The sequence below is a fragment of the Patagioenas fasciata genome, chromosome 16 (assembly GCF_037038585.1).
Source record: "Patagioenas fasciata isolate bPatFas1 chromosome 16, bPatFas1.hap1, whole genome shotgun sequence".
Classification (NCBI taxonomy): domain Eukaryota; kingdom Metazoa; phylum Chordata; class Aves; order Columbiformes; family Columbidae; genus Patagioenas; species Patagioenas fasciata.
Window position 1 is genome coordinate 5,835,214 of NC_092535.1, and position 11,348 is coordinate 5,846,561.

Here is an 11,348-nt window from a genome sequence, read left to right on the forward strand (position 1 = left end):
TTCTCGTTATTTCTCTCTTCCGCCGCGGGGTCCCCGGCTCCGCCCGGCAGCAGGGCGGGAACGGCGGAACGCAGCGCCCATGGGCGGGGGCGCGGCGGGGCCGTTTGGGCGTTGCACGGCGGGGCCGCTCCGCCCTGTCGGCGCTGCTTCCCGCCTGTCCGTCCCGCAAAGCGCTCCCCCGGGCGCGGCCATGCTGCCCTGGCGCCGGGCCCTGCGGCCCGCGGGGCTGCTCCGCTCGGCCGGTTTCCCCCGCGCCGGAGCCGCCCGCCGAGCGCGCTGCGGGCCGGGGGGGCGCGGGGCCGCGCTGCCCGCGGGGCCGGACCTGCGGCACTTCCTGCGAGGGGCCGCCGCGGGGGAGCCGCAGCCAGAGCCGGAGCCGCAGCCGAGCTCTGCCCCCGGGCCCGGGAAAGGTCCGTGGCGGGGCCCGGGAGCTGGGGGGTGGCCGGGGCCGGGCCGGGGTTCGTGATGCCCCGCAGCCGGAGCAGGGTCAGTGCAGCGTGCACGGCACACACGGGTTATTCGGGTGCCCTGGGGGGCCAGAAGGTTGTTTTAACGTTAGCAGTAGTCCAGCTCGCTGCCCACGTACCTGTTGTTGTGTCTCCCCGGCCGTGCAGGCTCACTGGGGAGTGGTTGCTCTGACCTGTCTGTGATTCGTGTGCGGGTTGGCAGCCGGGGAAGGGGCAGAGCTTGGGAACGGGGCAGAGCTCTTGGCTCTGGGATGGGGCTTGTTGCACTCGATGCTGTCTCAGTAACAAACACGGCTTCTGCACCTCTGCCAGGCACCAGACACAGTCACGACCTGTGGTGTTGCAGTGACGTGCCCTGAGGTCCTCGGGCTCCTCAGAGTCTGTCTTTGTGTTTGTCTTATCCTTTCGGTATGGGCTGCGAGTGAAGCAGCTTTTATGCAGTCCCATGATGGGACTGAAGTTCCTTCCTATAGAGAGGGTCCTTGAGAGCACCCAGGCAGGCAGCTGTGTCACAGCGCCTTTGTTGCAGTGTACCTGGAGACCTACGGCTGCCAAATGAACGTCAACGACACCGAGATCGCCTGGGCCATCCTGCAGAAGAGCGGCTACGCGAGGACCAGGGACCTGGCTGAGGTGGGGAACCGGCAGCTCCGGCAGCGGGTCTGGAGGCACCACCCTGCGCTGTGCCTGCGCGTCCTGGCGTCTGTCTGCAGCGCAGTCCTGTGGGATGGTGTGGTTTTTGCAGTTTAAGTTCTGGAGAGTATAGGAAACTACCTAATGTGTGCTAGAAAGCTGTGAGGTTTGGGCTTTTTCTGTTTTTTTTTTTTTTTTATGTCTTTAAGCTGCTGGGTTTCCTCTCAGTTGGAGAGGGATTGGACACAGCAGGATGCTCCTGACTCATCTTTGTCTGAGTTTACTTCTGCCATTTACTGGAAGGCTCAGCTTGTCTTCTGCAGAAACCTCTCATGCACCTGGGCAGATCTTTTTCACTGAGTTAAATGAGTTTTGTAGTCTGCCCAGTCAGGTTTCCTGTGCAGGGCATGAGTACTTACCACTTGGCTTTTACAAATTCTTTTTCCTTTTTTTGTTGTTTTCATTTTAGGCAGATGTGATTCTCCTCGTCACCTGTTCCATCAGGTAAGGAAACTTTTGTCACCGCTAGTTTTGTACAGTTTTTAAGGAATTACTATTTGAAAACCAAGGCAATAAATGTGTTGTGTGAGTAAAAGAGCATGCAGATGTGAAACTGCTCGTGTAGCTGAAGGTAAAGCTAGCTGATGCTACAACACGTAGCATTAGTTGTGCTCTTAATTGCTTTTCTGTAGAGCGAGAAACTCTTTGGTAGTGTAAGCTCTGTGTATACATCATGGGCTGTTAGAAATCTGTGCATATTTGTGCTTTAATGATTTCAGATTTTTTTATTCTGTTTTCTCTTTAACTGACTGTCTGCCCAGTACAGAGTCTGTGCTTTAAAAATTTGGAAAATAAGTTTTAAGGGAAATCTGGGCTATAAATATGTAGACAATTTAGCCTTTTTCTTGAATGCAGCAGATGTTGGGTGCTCGGTGTCATTGCAGGGCAGCTCATGTTGGCGGGCTCAGGCAGACTGTCTCCGCAAGAGTTTTGTCCCTGAGTCTCTGCAGGGCAGATGCTCCCAAGCAAGCAAAGTGATGGCAGATAAGCTAGAGTAAAACCGTAATCACACCACAAATGGCACTTTCTCGTGCCATCAGATCATCAAGTGGATGATTCCCTATCTTTGCTTGAGTTCTCTTCTCAAAGCACTTGGTCCACTTCACGCTGCGGGACTGTTAAAGTGTGATAATCAGAATAGCGGCTGTTTGATCAGAATAAGGGCTGTTTGATCGAAATAATGTGTGTCTGATTGGAACAGAAGTGGTTTGACAGGAGTAACAGCAGTTTTGTTGTTAACGGCAGTGTCCTGCCCTGGCAGGGAGAAGGCAGAGCAGACCATCTGGAACCGCCTGCAGCACCTCAAGGCGCTGAAAGCCCGGCGGCAGCCGGCTCGCCCACCTCTCCGCATCGGGATCCTGGGTACTTGTCGGAATGCACAGCAGTGTATGACACACTGCTATGCCACATACCACCGTGCCACCTTCCCTTGTCTCCTCTGGTGGCATCAGGCCTGTTCTGCAGGGGGAGGGCAGCCATGGAGGGTTGTAGAGGAGTAACAGGCGCTGCCTCATGAGGACCCTTCTCCTTTGGCGCAGGATGCATGGCCGAGAGGCTTAAGGAGGAGATCCTGCACAGGGAGAAGCTGGTCGATATTGTGGCAGGCCCTGATGCATACCGTGACCTTCCGCGGCTGCTGGCCGTGGCAGAGTCTGGCCAGCAAGCTGCCAATGTCCTGCTGTCACTGGATGAGACTTACGCAGATATCCTGCCCGTCCAGACCAGCGCAGGTGGCACCACAGCGTTTGTGTAAGTACCTTTGCCCTGAGCGTGGTTCTATGGCTCTGGGAACGCTGCTGTGCGGAGCAGCCGTGTTGGTGACAGCAGCTGCCCGGGGGTGTGGTGTCTGGGCTCCTCTCCTTGGAGAGCGCTGGTTTTCTGAGCCCTGTGCTGCACCACGTGATTTCTGTCCCACCGACATTTGTGCCTTTCTGAGCTCTGTGCCTCTCGCATCCCCTGCCTTCTGCGGTGTCCTGCCCCAGGTTCTCCTATTTAGTTCTTCTGATCCTGCATGCACTGTAACTTGTGTTGGTTTTGTTTCCATTTGTCTGGTTTTGCTAATAAGATTCTGAAACATTAAATCAGACTCTGCTCAGTGTGGCCATGGGGCACAAGACAGTGTCACTGTCTGCGGGAACAGACTGCAGTGGGATCTTTCACCTTGGCCACGTTGCCATGCAAGTCTGTGCCTCAGTAGTTGCTTCCCAAGTTTTCTGGAAGTGTGCTCAGGAAATCAGGTGTGAGGGGGACACGCAGGAGGCAGCTCTGCCAGGAGCAGTGTGAGCCACCTTCAGAGCCAGTGCTGTGTGTGCTGGGGCTGGACCAGGTCCGAGCAGGGCAGGATGCGACACGGTTAATTCCTCCAGAGCAATCGAGGTGTGACCTGGGCTTCTCCTCTGGGCAGATCGATCATGCGGGGCTGTGACAACATGTGCAGCTATTGCATTGTGCCCTTCACGCGTGGCCGTGAGAGAAGCCGCCCCGTTGCCTCCATCCTGCAGGAAGTGAGGATGCTCTCGGACCAGGTGAGGCAGAGGATGGTTCTTGGTGACAGTGTGTGCAGTCACACCTTGGACCAGTGATACTGCCTTTATCTGTGGGGATGTGGTTACTGGAGGGTTCCACTAGTGGCTTTTTGATTTCCTGTGTAATTGTCTGAGACAGACAGACAGACAGGGGAGGGCTTCCTATGAAGACTCCTTCTTGAAGTATGAATGAAACAGCAGCTGCCCCTGCAGCTCAACCATCCTGACAGGGTTATGTTTTTTCCTTTCTGTTTATCTTTGCAGGGAGTGAAGGAAGTGACCCTTTTGGGTCAGAATGTCAACAGCTTTCGGGACACATCGGAGGTGCAGTTTCAATCAGCTGCTGCCCCAGGGCTCACTCGTGGCTTTAGCACAGTTTACAAAGCTAAACCAGGAGGCTTGCGCTTTGCGCATCTTCTAGACCAGGTTTCTAGGATTGATCCAGAAATGAGGATCCGTTTCACCTCTCCACACCCCAAGGATTTTCCTGATGAGGCAAGTGTAGAATAAACACCCAGACCCCAGCTTGAGGGCAGGCAGCTCTGAACTGTGAGATGTGATTGTGTGTGGGCTGCAGTTCCTTCCTAGAGGGAACACAGAATCACAGGGTGGGAACAGCAGCTCCCAGGCGTAAATGTTTGTGCTAAAGCTGATAGGTTTGGAATCTGCTGCCTTTTACCCAGGAAATCCTGTTACGTAGGCATCCTGGTAGTGTAGAGCTGCCTGTGACATTGTCTCCCGCTTGCCCATCGCAGGTCCTGCAGCTGATCCAGGAGCGACACAACATCTGCAAACAGCTTCACCTGCCCGCACAGAGTGGGAGCACGCGAGTCCTAGAGACCATGCGACGGGGGTGAGTGTCCCCACGGGCAGTCCTGTACGCTGCCTGCTTTTAGGGTGCTGCTTTCTCCTCATCGATGTTGTTGTTTTCTGATTAGCAGATCCCTGTTGTTCTTTTCAGATACACAAGAGAAGCATATTTAGAACTTGTACAGCATGTGCGTGAGTCCATTCCAGGTAGGGGCTCGGTCAGACTGGGTCTGAGCTCAGCACAGCTGTATCTCACTGTCCTTGAGTGAAGCGTTCCTCTCTTCCCTGAGGGAGCTGTTAAGCTGTGTCTTTCTTACAGGAGTGAGCTTAAGCAGCGATTTCATTGCTGGCTTCTGCGGAGAGACGGAGGAAGATCACCAGCAGACTGTGTCCTTGCTGCGGGAAGTGCGCTACAACGTGGGGTTCCTGTTTGCCTACAGCATGAGGCAGGTGAGTGCAGGACCCGAGGGAGAAGACTCTTCTCTCTGGGTATCTCACCTAATTCCTGAGTGCTGTTGCTCACAGTAAGACACTAAAACAAAAGCTATTGAAGACAATAGCTAAAGACATGGTATATGGGTAGATTTTTTTGCTTGCATGCAGCACTTGTAGGGTGTGTGGCTCTGCAGGGGCCACCTTTGTGCCTGAAAGGCTTCCGGCTCCTTGTGTGAGCATCAGGGCTGATTCGTGACCAAGTGACCTGGCTCTGCAGGCGCTCCAGAGTGATTGCAGGGAAGCAGTCCTGGCTGCAGAAATGTGTCTGCAGGTACCTTTGTATTTGCTAATGAAAGTTGTGCTGATGTAGCTGAGCTGAAGCCAGCTACAGAAGCTCTGACAGTTGAGTCTGGAGGGAAGCGATGAGTTTTCAGAAGGTATTTCCATGAGAAGAGTGGGTAGCTGATAAGTTTCCATTAGAATGCTCTCAAAGTGTATGATGCTGATGGGGAGGAGGACAGGAGGTAGGAAACACAAGGAAGCAAGGGAATATGGATCACCTCGCAGCATTTGGGACTGGATGGAGTAGAGTCCATTGCCTGACCCTGTGGCCAGACAGACAGCAGACACACCTCGTAGGAGCTGCAGAACTGCTCCACACACACGGGTACTCAGTGCCCTGCACCAAATCTCTGCCACAAAGGTGGTGCAGAAAGAATGTGAGCAACTCAAGGACGTTGCTGGTGCTTAGCAACTGAAAATGTTCCCTGGGGTTGTAAATACAAACTAATGTATGGACAGCTGCTGCTGGCTGGGGTCAGGCGAGGTTCTGATCTCAGAGTGTTGGTTACTGAGGGGCCACACTTGTTTTGTCTGTTCGCAGAAAACCCGGGCGTATCACCGGCTGCAAGATGATGTGCCTGCAGACGTGAAAAAGCGGCGGCTGGAGGAGCTCATTACCGTGTTCCGAGAGGAGGCTGCGAGGGCACACAGGGCAATGGTGGGCCAGGCCCAGCTGGTGCTGGTGGAGGGGGTGAGTGTGCCCCGAGCAGTGTCCTGCTCCCCTCTGACTGGCCGAGCACTGTGGTAGTGCAGGCTGTGAAACGTTGGCTGTGGTGCGGGGCTGTCATGCAGCAGCTTTGCCTGTAGCACGTTGTTACCCGGCATGTTTAATAGGGTGGAATGTGGGTTTTAATGCTGACAATAGCGCTCAATTAATTATTGAGGCTCTAAAGCCCAGCGGTGTACAGGAGCTGTCACAGGTAATGGTCCCTGTCCTCCTCCCAGCCCAGCAAGCGCTCTGCCTCCGAGCTGTGCGGGAGGAACGACGGCAACATCAGGGTGATCTTCCCCGACACCGAGACGGAGGACGCTGCGGGCTGCCAGGCGCCGGTCAGAGCCCAGCCGGGGGACTACGTGCTGGTGAAGGTGACCTGTCTGCAATGTGTTTCCTCGGGCTCTCTTCCTTGCATAGTGCTGTTCTTGAGAGCAGCTGCTGCCAGGAGAACTGAGGATTAGAATGGATCCTCCTGGGCATTCCTGCTCCTGAGGATGGCTGTGTGTCCCTTGCAGGTGACGGCTGCCAGCTCACAGACCCTGAGGGGAGTCCTGCTCTGCCGCACCAGCCTCTCCCGTGCCGCGGCTGCTCGCTGAGCCAGCCCTGCTACCTACCAGTGCCTTTTCTCCAGGAAAAAACACGGGAGTTTGGTCAGGTGGAGGTAGGATAGAAACAGCGAGATGTATGTATATTAGAATACATGTGTGAAATAATAATAAAATATGTATATAATTTATTATTTTGGCAACAACCTAGCCCTCATAGTGCTGTGTGAGTTTGTAGGCAGAAGGGATGCAAGCCAGGTATGGACTTGCCAAACCCCATACTGTGTGGTCTCACATTTTCACCTGCTGTCCACACCCTCGGGTGCTGCAGCTCTGTGCTCTGCTCACGTCCTCTGCCGCGGCCCAGCCCAAGTCATGTCTGGCTGCAGAGCAGGGCCTTCCTGCTCGCTCCAGTGGATTTAGGAGCTGCAAAAACTGGCAGTGCCTAGAAAATACAGCTCCAGTAGCTGCTGGGGAATGGCAGGAGTGCTGCCGTGGGGGGCAGAGAACTGATAGAACGGGAAGGGATGTGATGAACTCTTTACAAAGGTTGGTAACTTCCCGATCTGCAGAATGCTTGGAGTAGGGACGTGAGAACTGCACTGTGCCTGTATGATGGGGTGTGGCACTGAACCGTGGAATATAAAATGGTGTTTAATGTGCACAAGTGATGCTCTGTTTATTGTACCTGAGGGTGAGGGAACACGGCCTGACTCTGCACTGGGATGTTTGAGTCCGGCTTAGTGAGGATTCCCTGTCCCCAGGCCTGAGGGGATGCAGGGGGAGAACTGGCTGTGATTCAGACATCTGTGATGTCCTTCCCGTTGCTCAAGAGAGGAGAGAAAGGGTTGTATTAACTTAAATGGCCAATGAGTTCTTTAAGTGTGTTTTATAGTTCCTTCTTGTTATCAGCCAACAACTGCCCTGGCTGCATTGTGTGACATTCCAGCCTGGCCTGCTAAATTCAAACAAGGCCCTGTAATTTGCACTTGTGAGTAAGCTCTCTCTTGTGAGATGGGAGAAAGAATTATCCCTTTTAATATAGGTAATAATTTTATTTAAATAAATCATAAAGGCTCTATCCAGTGACAAATTTTGAAGGAACAGCTGATCAGCTTTTAATAGAGCAGTCACTACATGAATGTGCAGAATTTTAAAATAAACATGAAAGGGTTTTGGTAGAAAGCCTTCTCTCCTCCTCTGCTCTTTCTGGGATATAATTGTATCTCTTTGAAAACAGCATGGTTCACTGAATATTCATTAGGCCTTAGTTGAAGAAACAAATACATTTTGCTTATTATCTCGGAGCTGATTCTTTTCTCAGGGAAGTGAATCTGCACAATCAGCACAAGTCAGTGTGTTCTGAGGTGCTGACAAACACTGGCTGCTGTTCTGGCTCCGGACGGGGACGTGTCCTCAGCCAAAATTTCCAGAGCGGGTCGTGGACCTCTGCAGCCTGGTGAGGAAGGGGCAGAGGAAGGGACAGTGCGAAGCTGTTTGGGTTGGAACACCCAAGGAAGCAGCAGGATGTGTAAGCATGCGTAAGCGTCATCCCTCAGCAGCAGCAGGTGCCGCAGCCCTTGTCTGCTTGCTAATTAAAACTGGGGCAGTGTCCTGGTTCTCCTGCCCTCTGGCAGCTCCCAGCCTGGTTTCCCGAGCGCCTGGAGGCAGCACCCGTGGAGGGCTGAGCCCACTTCTCGCTGCCGGTTCTGACCTCCCCTGGTACCTCTCCGGGTGGGAGGTCGAGCGCAGGGTGCAGTGTCCCCCTCTGCACCCAGCCTTGGGGCCAGCTGTGGCCATTTTACAACCATTATTTTAAGAGCAGGAGACTAATGAGGAGGAGAGCTGAGTTTTACATTCTGATGAGGAGGTGATGGTGCTGGCTGCACAGGCTCCCCCGGGAGCCATAGCACTCACTATTTGCCTCGCCTCCTTAGTTTTTATGGGCCTGTGGAACGAGAGTTGAGGTTTACGGCAGCGACACATCCGTGCAGCAGCGCTTGCACTGACCTTGGCTGCTGAGTTCATCATTTGGCTCTGCCAGGAAGCAGGAACATGTTTTTCTCAGGGGCTAGAGGTGGGATGTGGTTTCGATGTGGTTTCTGTGTCAGATTTGCTCCCTGAATTTGGCTGTTAGGGAAGCTGAACTCGTGTCTGTGTTCATTTTGCCTCGTGCTCATTCCTGGTTGTTTCTTTTCCCAGCCTGAGCAGAGATCAGAGGCCTGAACTCCACAGATTTTATGATAAATCCCCCACGCTGATTTACACCTGTGCCTTCTGCAGTTGGGACTGAAGTGTTGTGGTATTTGGGCACAGTTCAGCGGTGGAGGGGGCTTGTTCTGCTGGGATTGCCGGTTAATGTCACCGGGCGCAGAATCTCTGCTCTGGAGAAAGCACAGAGCCAGGAATTGGTACCCAGACTTGGCAGGACCATGAGTGTCTGGGATTTGTTACCCACAAAGAAGCCTGCTAGGTTTTCATTGTCCAGAGCATAGTGTTTAAAAGCCTTAATTCCAACCAATTTTGTAAGTGTCCTCCTAAGATACATTTTGTGATGAAGCTCAGCCCTCACCTCTGGTATCCCAAACAAGTTCTGGTGCATCCCTGAGGGACCACAGGAGCCAGCAGCCCTGTCACACGTTGAAAGCTGGTCTGACCCTGTTCACCCATCGGCAAACACCTAACAAGGCGGTTGGCAGCTCCCTTTTCCCAGCACAGCCCTAAAGTGTGGGGCTGACATTTACTGCCAGCACAGCCGTGCTCGGGGCGTCTCCCCAGCCCAGGATTTCAGCACACGCAGCCCACACGCTCTCCTGTCCTGGACCTACCACCAGCACAGTGGGAGCTCCACGAGGCAGAAAGGTTGCTCTTCAAGAGAACAAGAGCTCATTTGTTCTCCAGGCCCCATTGTACCCCAGCCTTGAAGCACAAACCTGTTTGTCTGCATGTCTCATCTGTTTGTCCGCAGGTCTGGGCTGTGCTCATGGAGGGACAGGCGGCAGCGGGTGCTCTCAACCAGTGTTCATCTGCTCCTCACCGCCCGTTATTGCACAAGGACAATCTCACAATAACCGCCCGACACTCCCTGCCCAGCACTGTTCCCTCTCCAGGGCTCTCCAAGCAGCAGGTGGGTTTTCCCAGTGCCAGAGCTGCCTGTGCTGTGTCACGTCCTTCCCAAGAAGCCCCAGAGGGGTGCAGGCTGTTTTCTTTCTGAATATCAGTGCAGTTGGAGGAATAACTGATGTTTTCCCGATGGCAGCCTGTAGGCACAATTTGATGTGGGTTGGCCAGAGCCCTCGCTCTGCTGAAGCCGTGGCAGGTGATGAGAGGCGTCGCCACTGAGCGTCCTGCCGGGGGAAACGCTTTCCTTCCCTTCCCGGGGGGTTTCTCTGCAGCAGACGGGCTGCACGCACCCGCGGTCCTTTCCCCTGGCCCCCTTTTCTCCCCCCGGCAGTGCCGCTGCAGCTGCAGCCTGCAGAAGTTTCATCCCCTGGGTTTTCATCACCAGTACTGAAGCTCTTTGTGTAAAGCTTAGGGATTTAATGCAACATGAAGAACTTTAAACAATGTTTTCCATTTCTAAAATCAGTTGTATGTGGGGCCATGAGCTGAACGTCGGTGGCAGAGCTGCTGCTGTGAGTAGCAGCTCCGGCTTTTCGAGGTTTGTGAATTCAGAGCGTATCGTGCACGTCCGTCACAGTAAGTGCTGCTCTCTGGGGCTCGGGAGTCCTGTGGCTTTGCCTCCTCCCTCCTGAGCAATTTATTTCCTTTGCTGACAGCTGACTATTGACTTCTCATTCTCCTGAAGATGAGATGTCCTGTCTCATCAGGTTTAAATTAGTTTTATCTTTAGACTTCCCTATTAGTAAGCTCTCATCGTGGTGTCATTGCTTGATATCTGTTTTCTGATGTTTTTCATTAATGGCTCTATATCTTCCAGACAGTTTTTCAAATATTTTTTCCTTTCGCAGTCAGGGTGCAGAGCTGGTCGGACACATCGGGGTGCAGCTCTGAGCGCAGGCTGAGCTCTGCCACGCCGGCTGCTCTCGAGAGCCTGAGTCAACAGAGGAATTAAAATACCTCCTGTGAGGCAGAGGTGGTGCAATTTATTTGGACAGCTGTATTGGGTTCTCTCCGGGAAAAAGAGACAAAGACTTTCTGTGCCTTCCCCCCCCCCCAGATGCTTCTCTGCCCGCCCTACAGCAGCAAACCCAGGGACACAGGCTGGGAGGATTAAAGCTGAAAAGACCCTGGTTTCCCTACTCAACCTCTTGCGGTAACAAGGAGGAGAAAGGTGCTCCTGCTGTGACACCAGCCCGACGCACGGCGACTGTTCCAGTGGAGCTGTCAGGTGCTCTGGGGACAGCAAAGGAGCTGCCCGGCCCAGGGCTCACACCAAACCCAAAACCTGGCTGGGGGTTGCACCAAACCCATCCCAACCCACGGCCGGTGCAGCCAGTTACCTGCAGCAGTCGCTGCACCAGCTTCAGGCTCATTAATATTCAGCACACTGCTGTGGAAATGGAAAGCCAGACAGAATTGTCCTCCGCCCCTTTCTGCATCCATGAAGATGCCAAGGGTAACGGCTGAAGCACAGAAGCAACAACAAGGTTCACGTTTGGTTCCCACCTTCCTAGCACAATTAGCTCTTGAATATTCTTTGCTTGTGACTTACTTCTGTAGCTGATAAGAGAGATAAATAACCAAACCCTTGCAAATGCAAAAATCCTTCGGCAGTTTGGAAATAAACCAAGTCATGTGCTGAATGCAGATGAAGAAAAATCCTTTTTATTGTAAGGAGCAACAGAAGGGACGT

At 53.4% G+C, this 11,348-nt stretch overlaps 1 protein-coding gene across 3 annotated transcripts; it reads left to right on the plus strand.

Moving 5' to 3' along the window:
* Positions 1-175: 175 nt before the first annotated feature.
* Positions 176-11,314, plus strand: CDK5RAP1 (CDK5RAP1 mitochondrial tRNA methylthiotransferase). 3 transcript variants are annotated; one of them, XR_010652371.2, is made up of 15 exons: positions 176-410; positions 997-1,100; positions 1,570-1,604; positions 2,422-2,522; positions 2,699-2,909; positions 3,565-3,685; positions 3,950-4,180; positions 4,441-4,538; positions 4,647-4,702; positions 4,815-4,945; positions 5,814-5,963; positions 6,218-6,358; positions 6,503-6,648; positions 9,501-9,659; positions 10,504-11,314. XR_010652371.2 is itself a non-coding variant. In XM_065849843.2 (13 exons), the coding sequence occupies exons 1-13, from the start codon at positions 191-193 to the stop codon at positions 6,581-6,583; spliced, it is 1,680 nt and encodes a 559-aa protein (XP_065705915.1). In that variant the 5' UTR covers positions 176-190; the 3' UTR covers positions 6,584-6,742. The 3 variants fall into 3 exon arrangements, 1 of the variants encoding a protein (XP_065705915.1); XR_010652370.2 differs by having other exon boundaries at positions 9,501-11,314; XM_065849843.2 differs by lacking the exons at positions 9,501-9,659; positions 10,504-11,314 and having other exon boundaries at positions 6,503-6,742.
* The last annotated feature ends 34 nt before the right edge of the window (positions 11,315-11,348 follow it).

Coding starts and splice junctions, on each gene's coding strand:
- CDK5RAP1 (XM_065849843.2), top strand. CDS start 191: ATGCTGCCCTGGCGCCGGGCCCTGCGGCCCGCGGGGCTGCTCCGCTCG. Junction 4,703..4,814: donor TGTGCGTGAGTCCATTCCAG/GTAGGGGCTCGG, acceptor TCTTTCTTACAG/GAGTGAGCTTAAGCAGCGAT. Junction 5,964..6,217: donor AGCTGGTGCTGGTGGAGGGG/GTGAGTGTGCCC, acceptor TCCTCCTCCCAG/CCCAGCAAGCGCTCTGCCTC.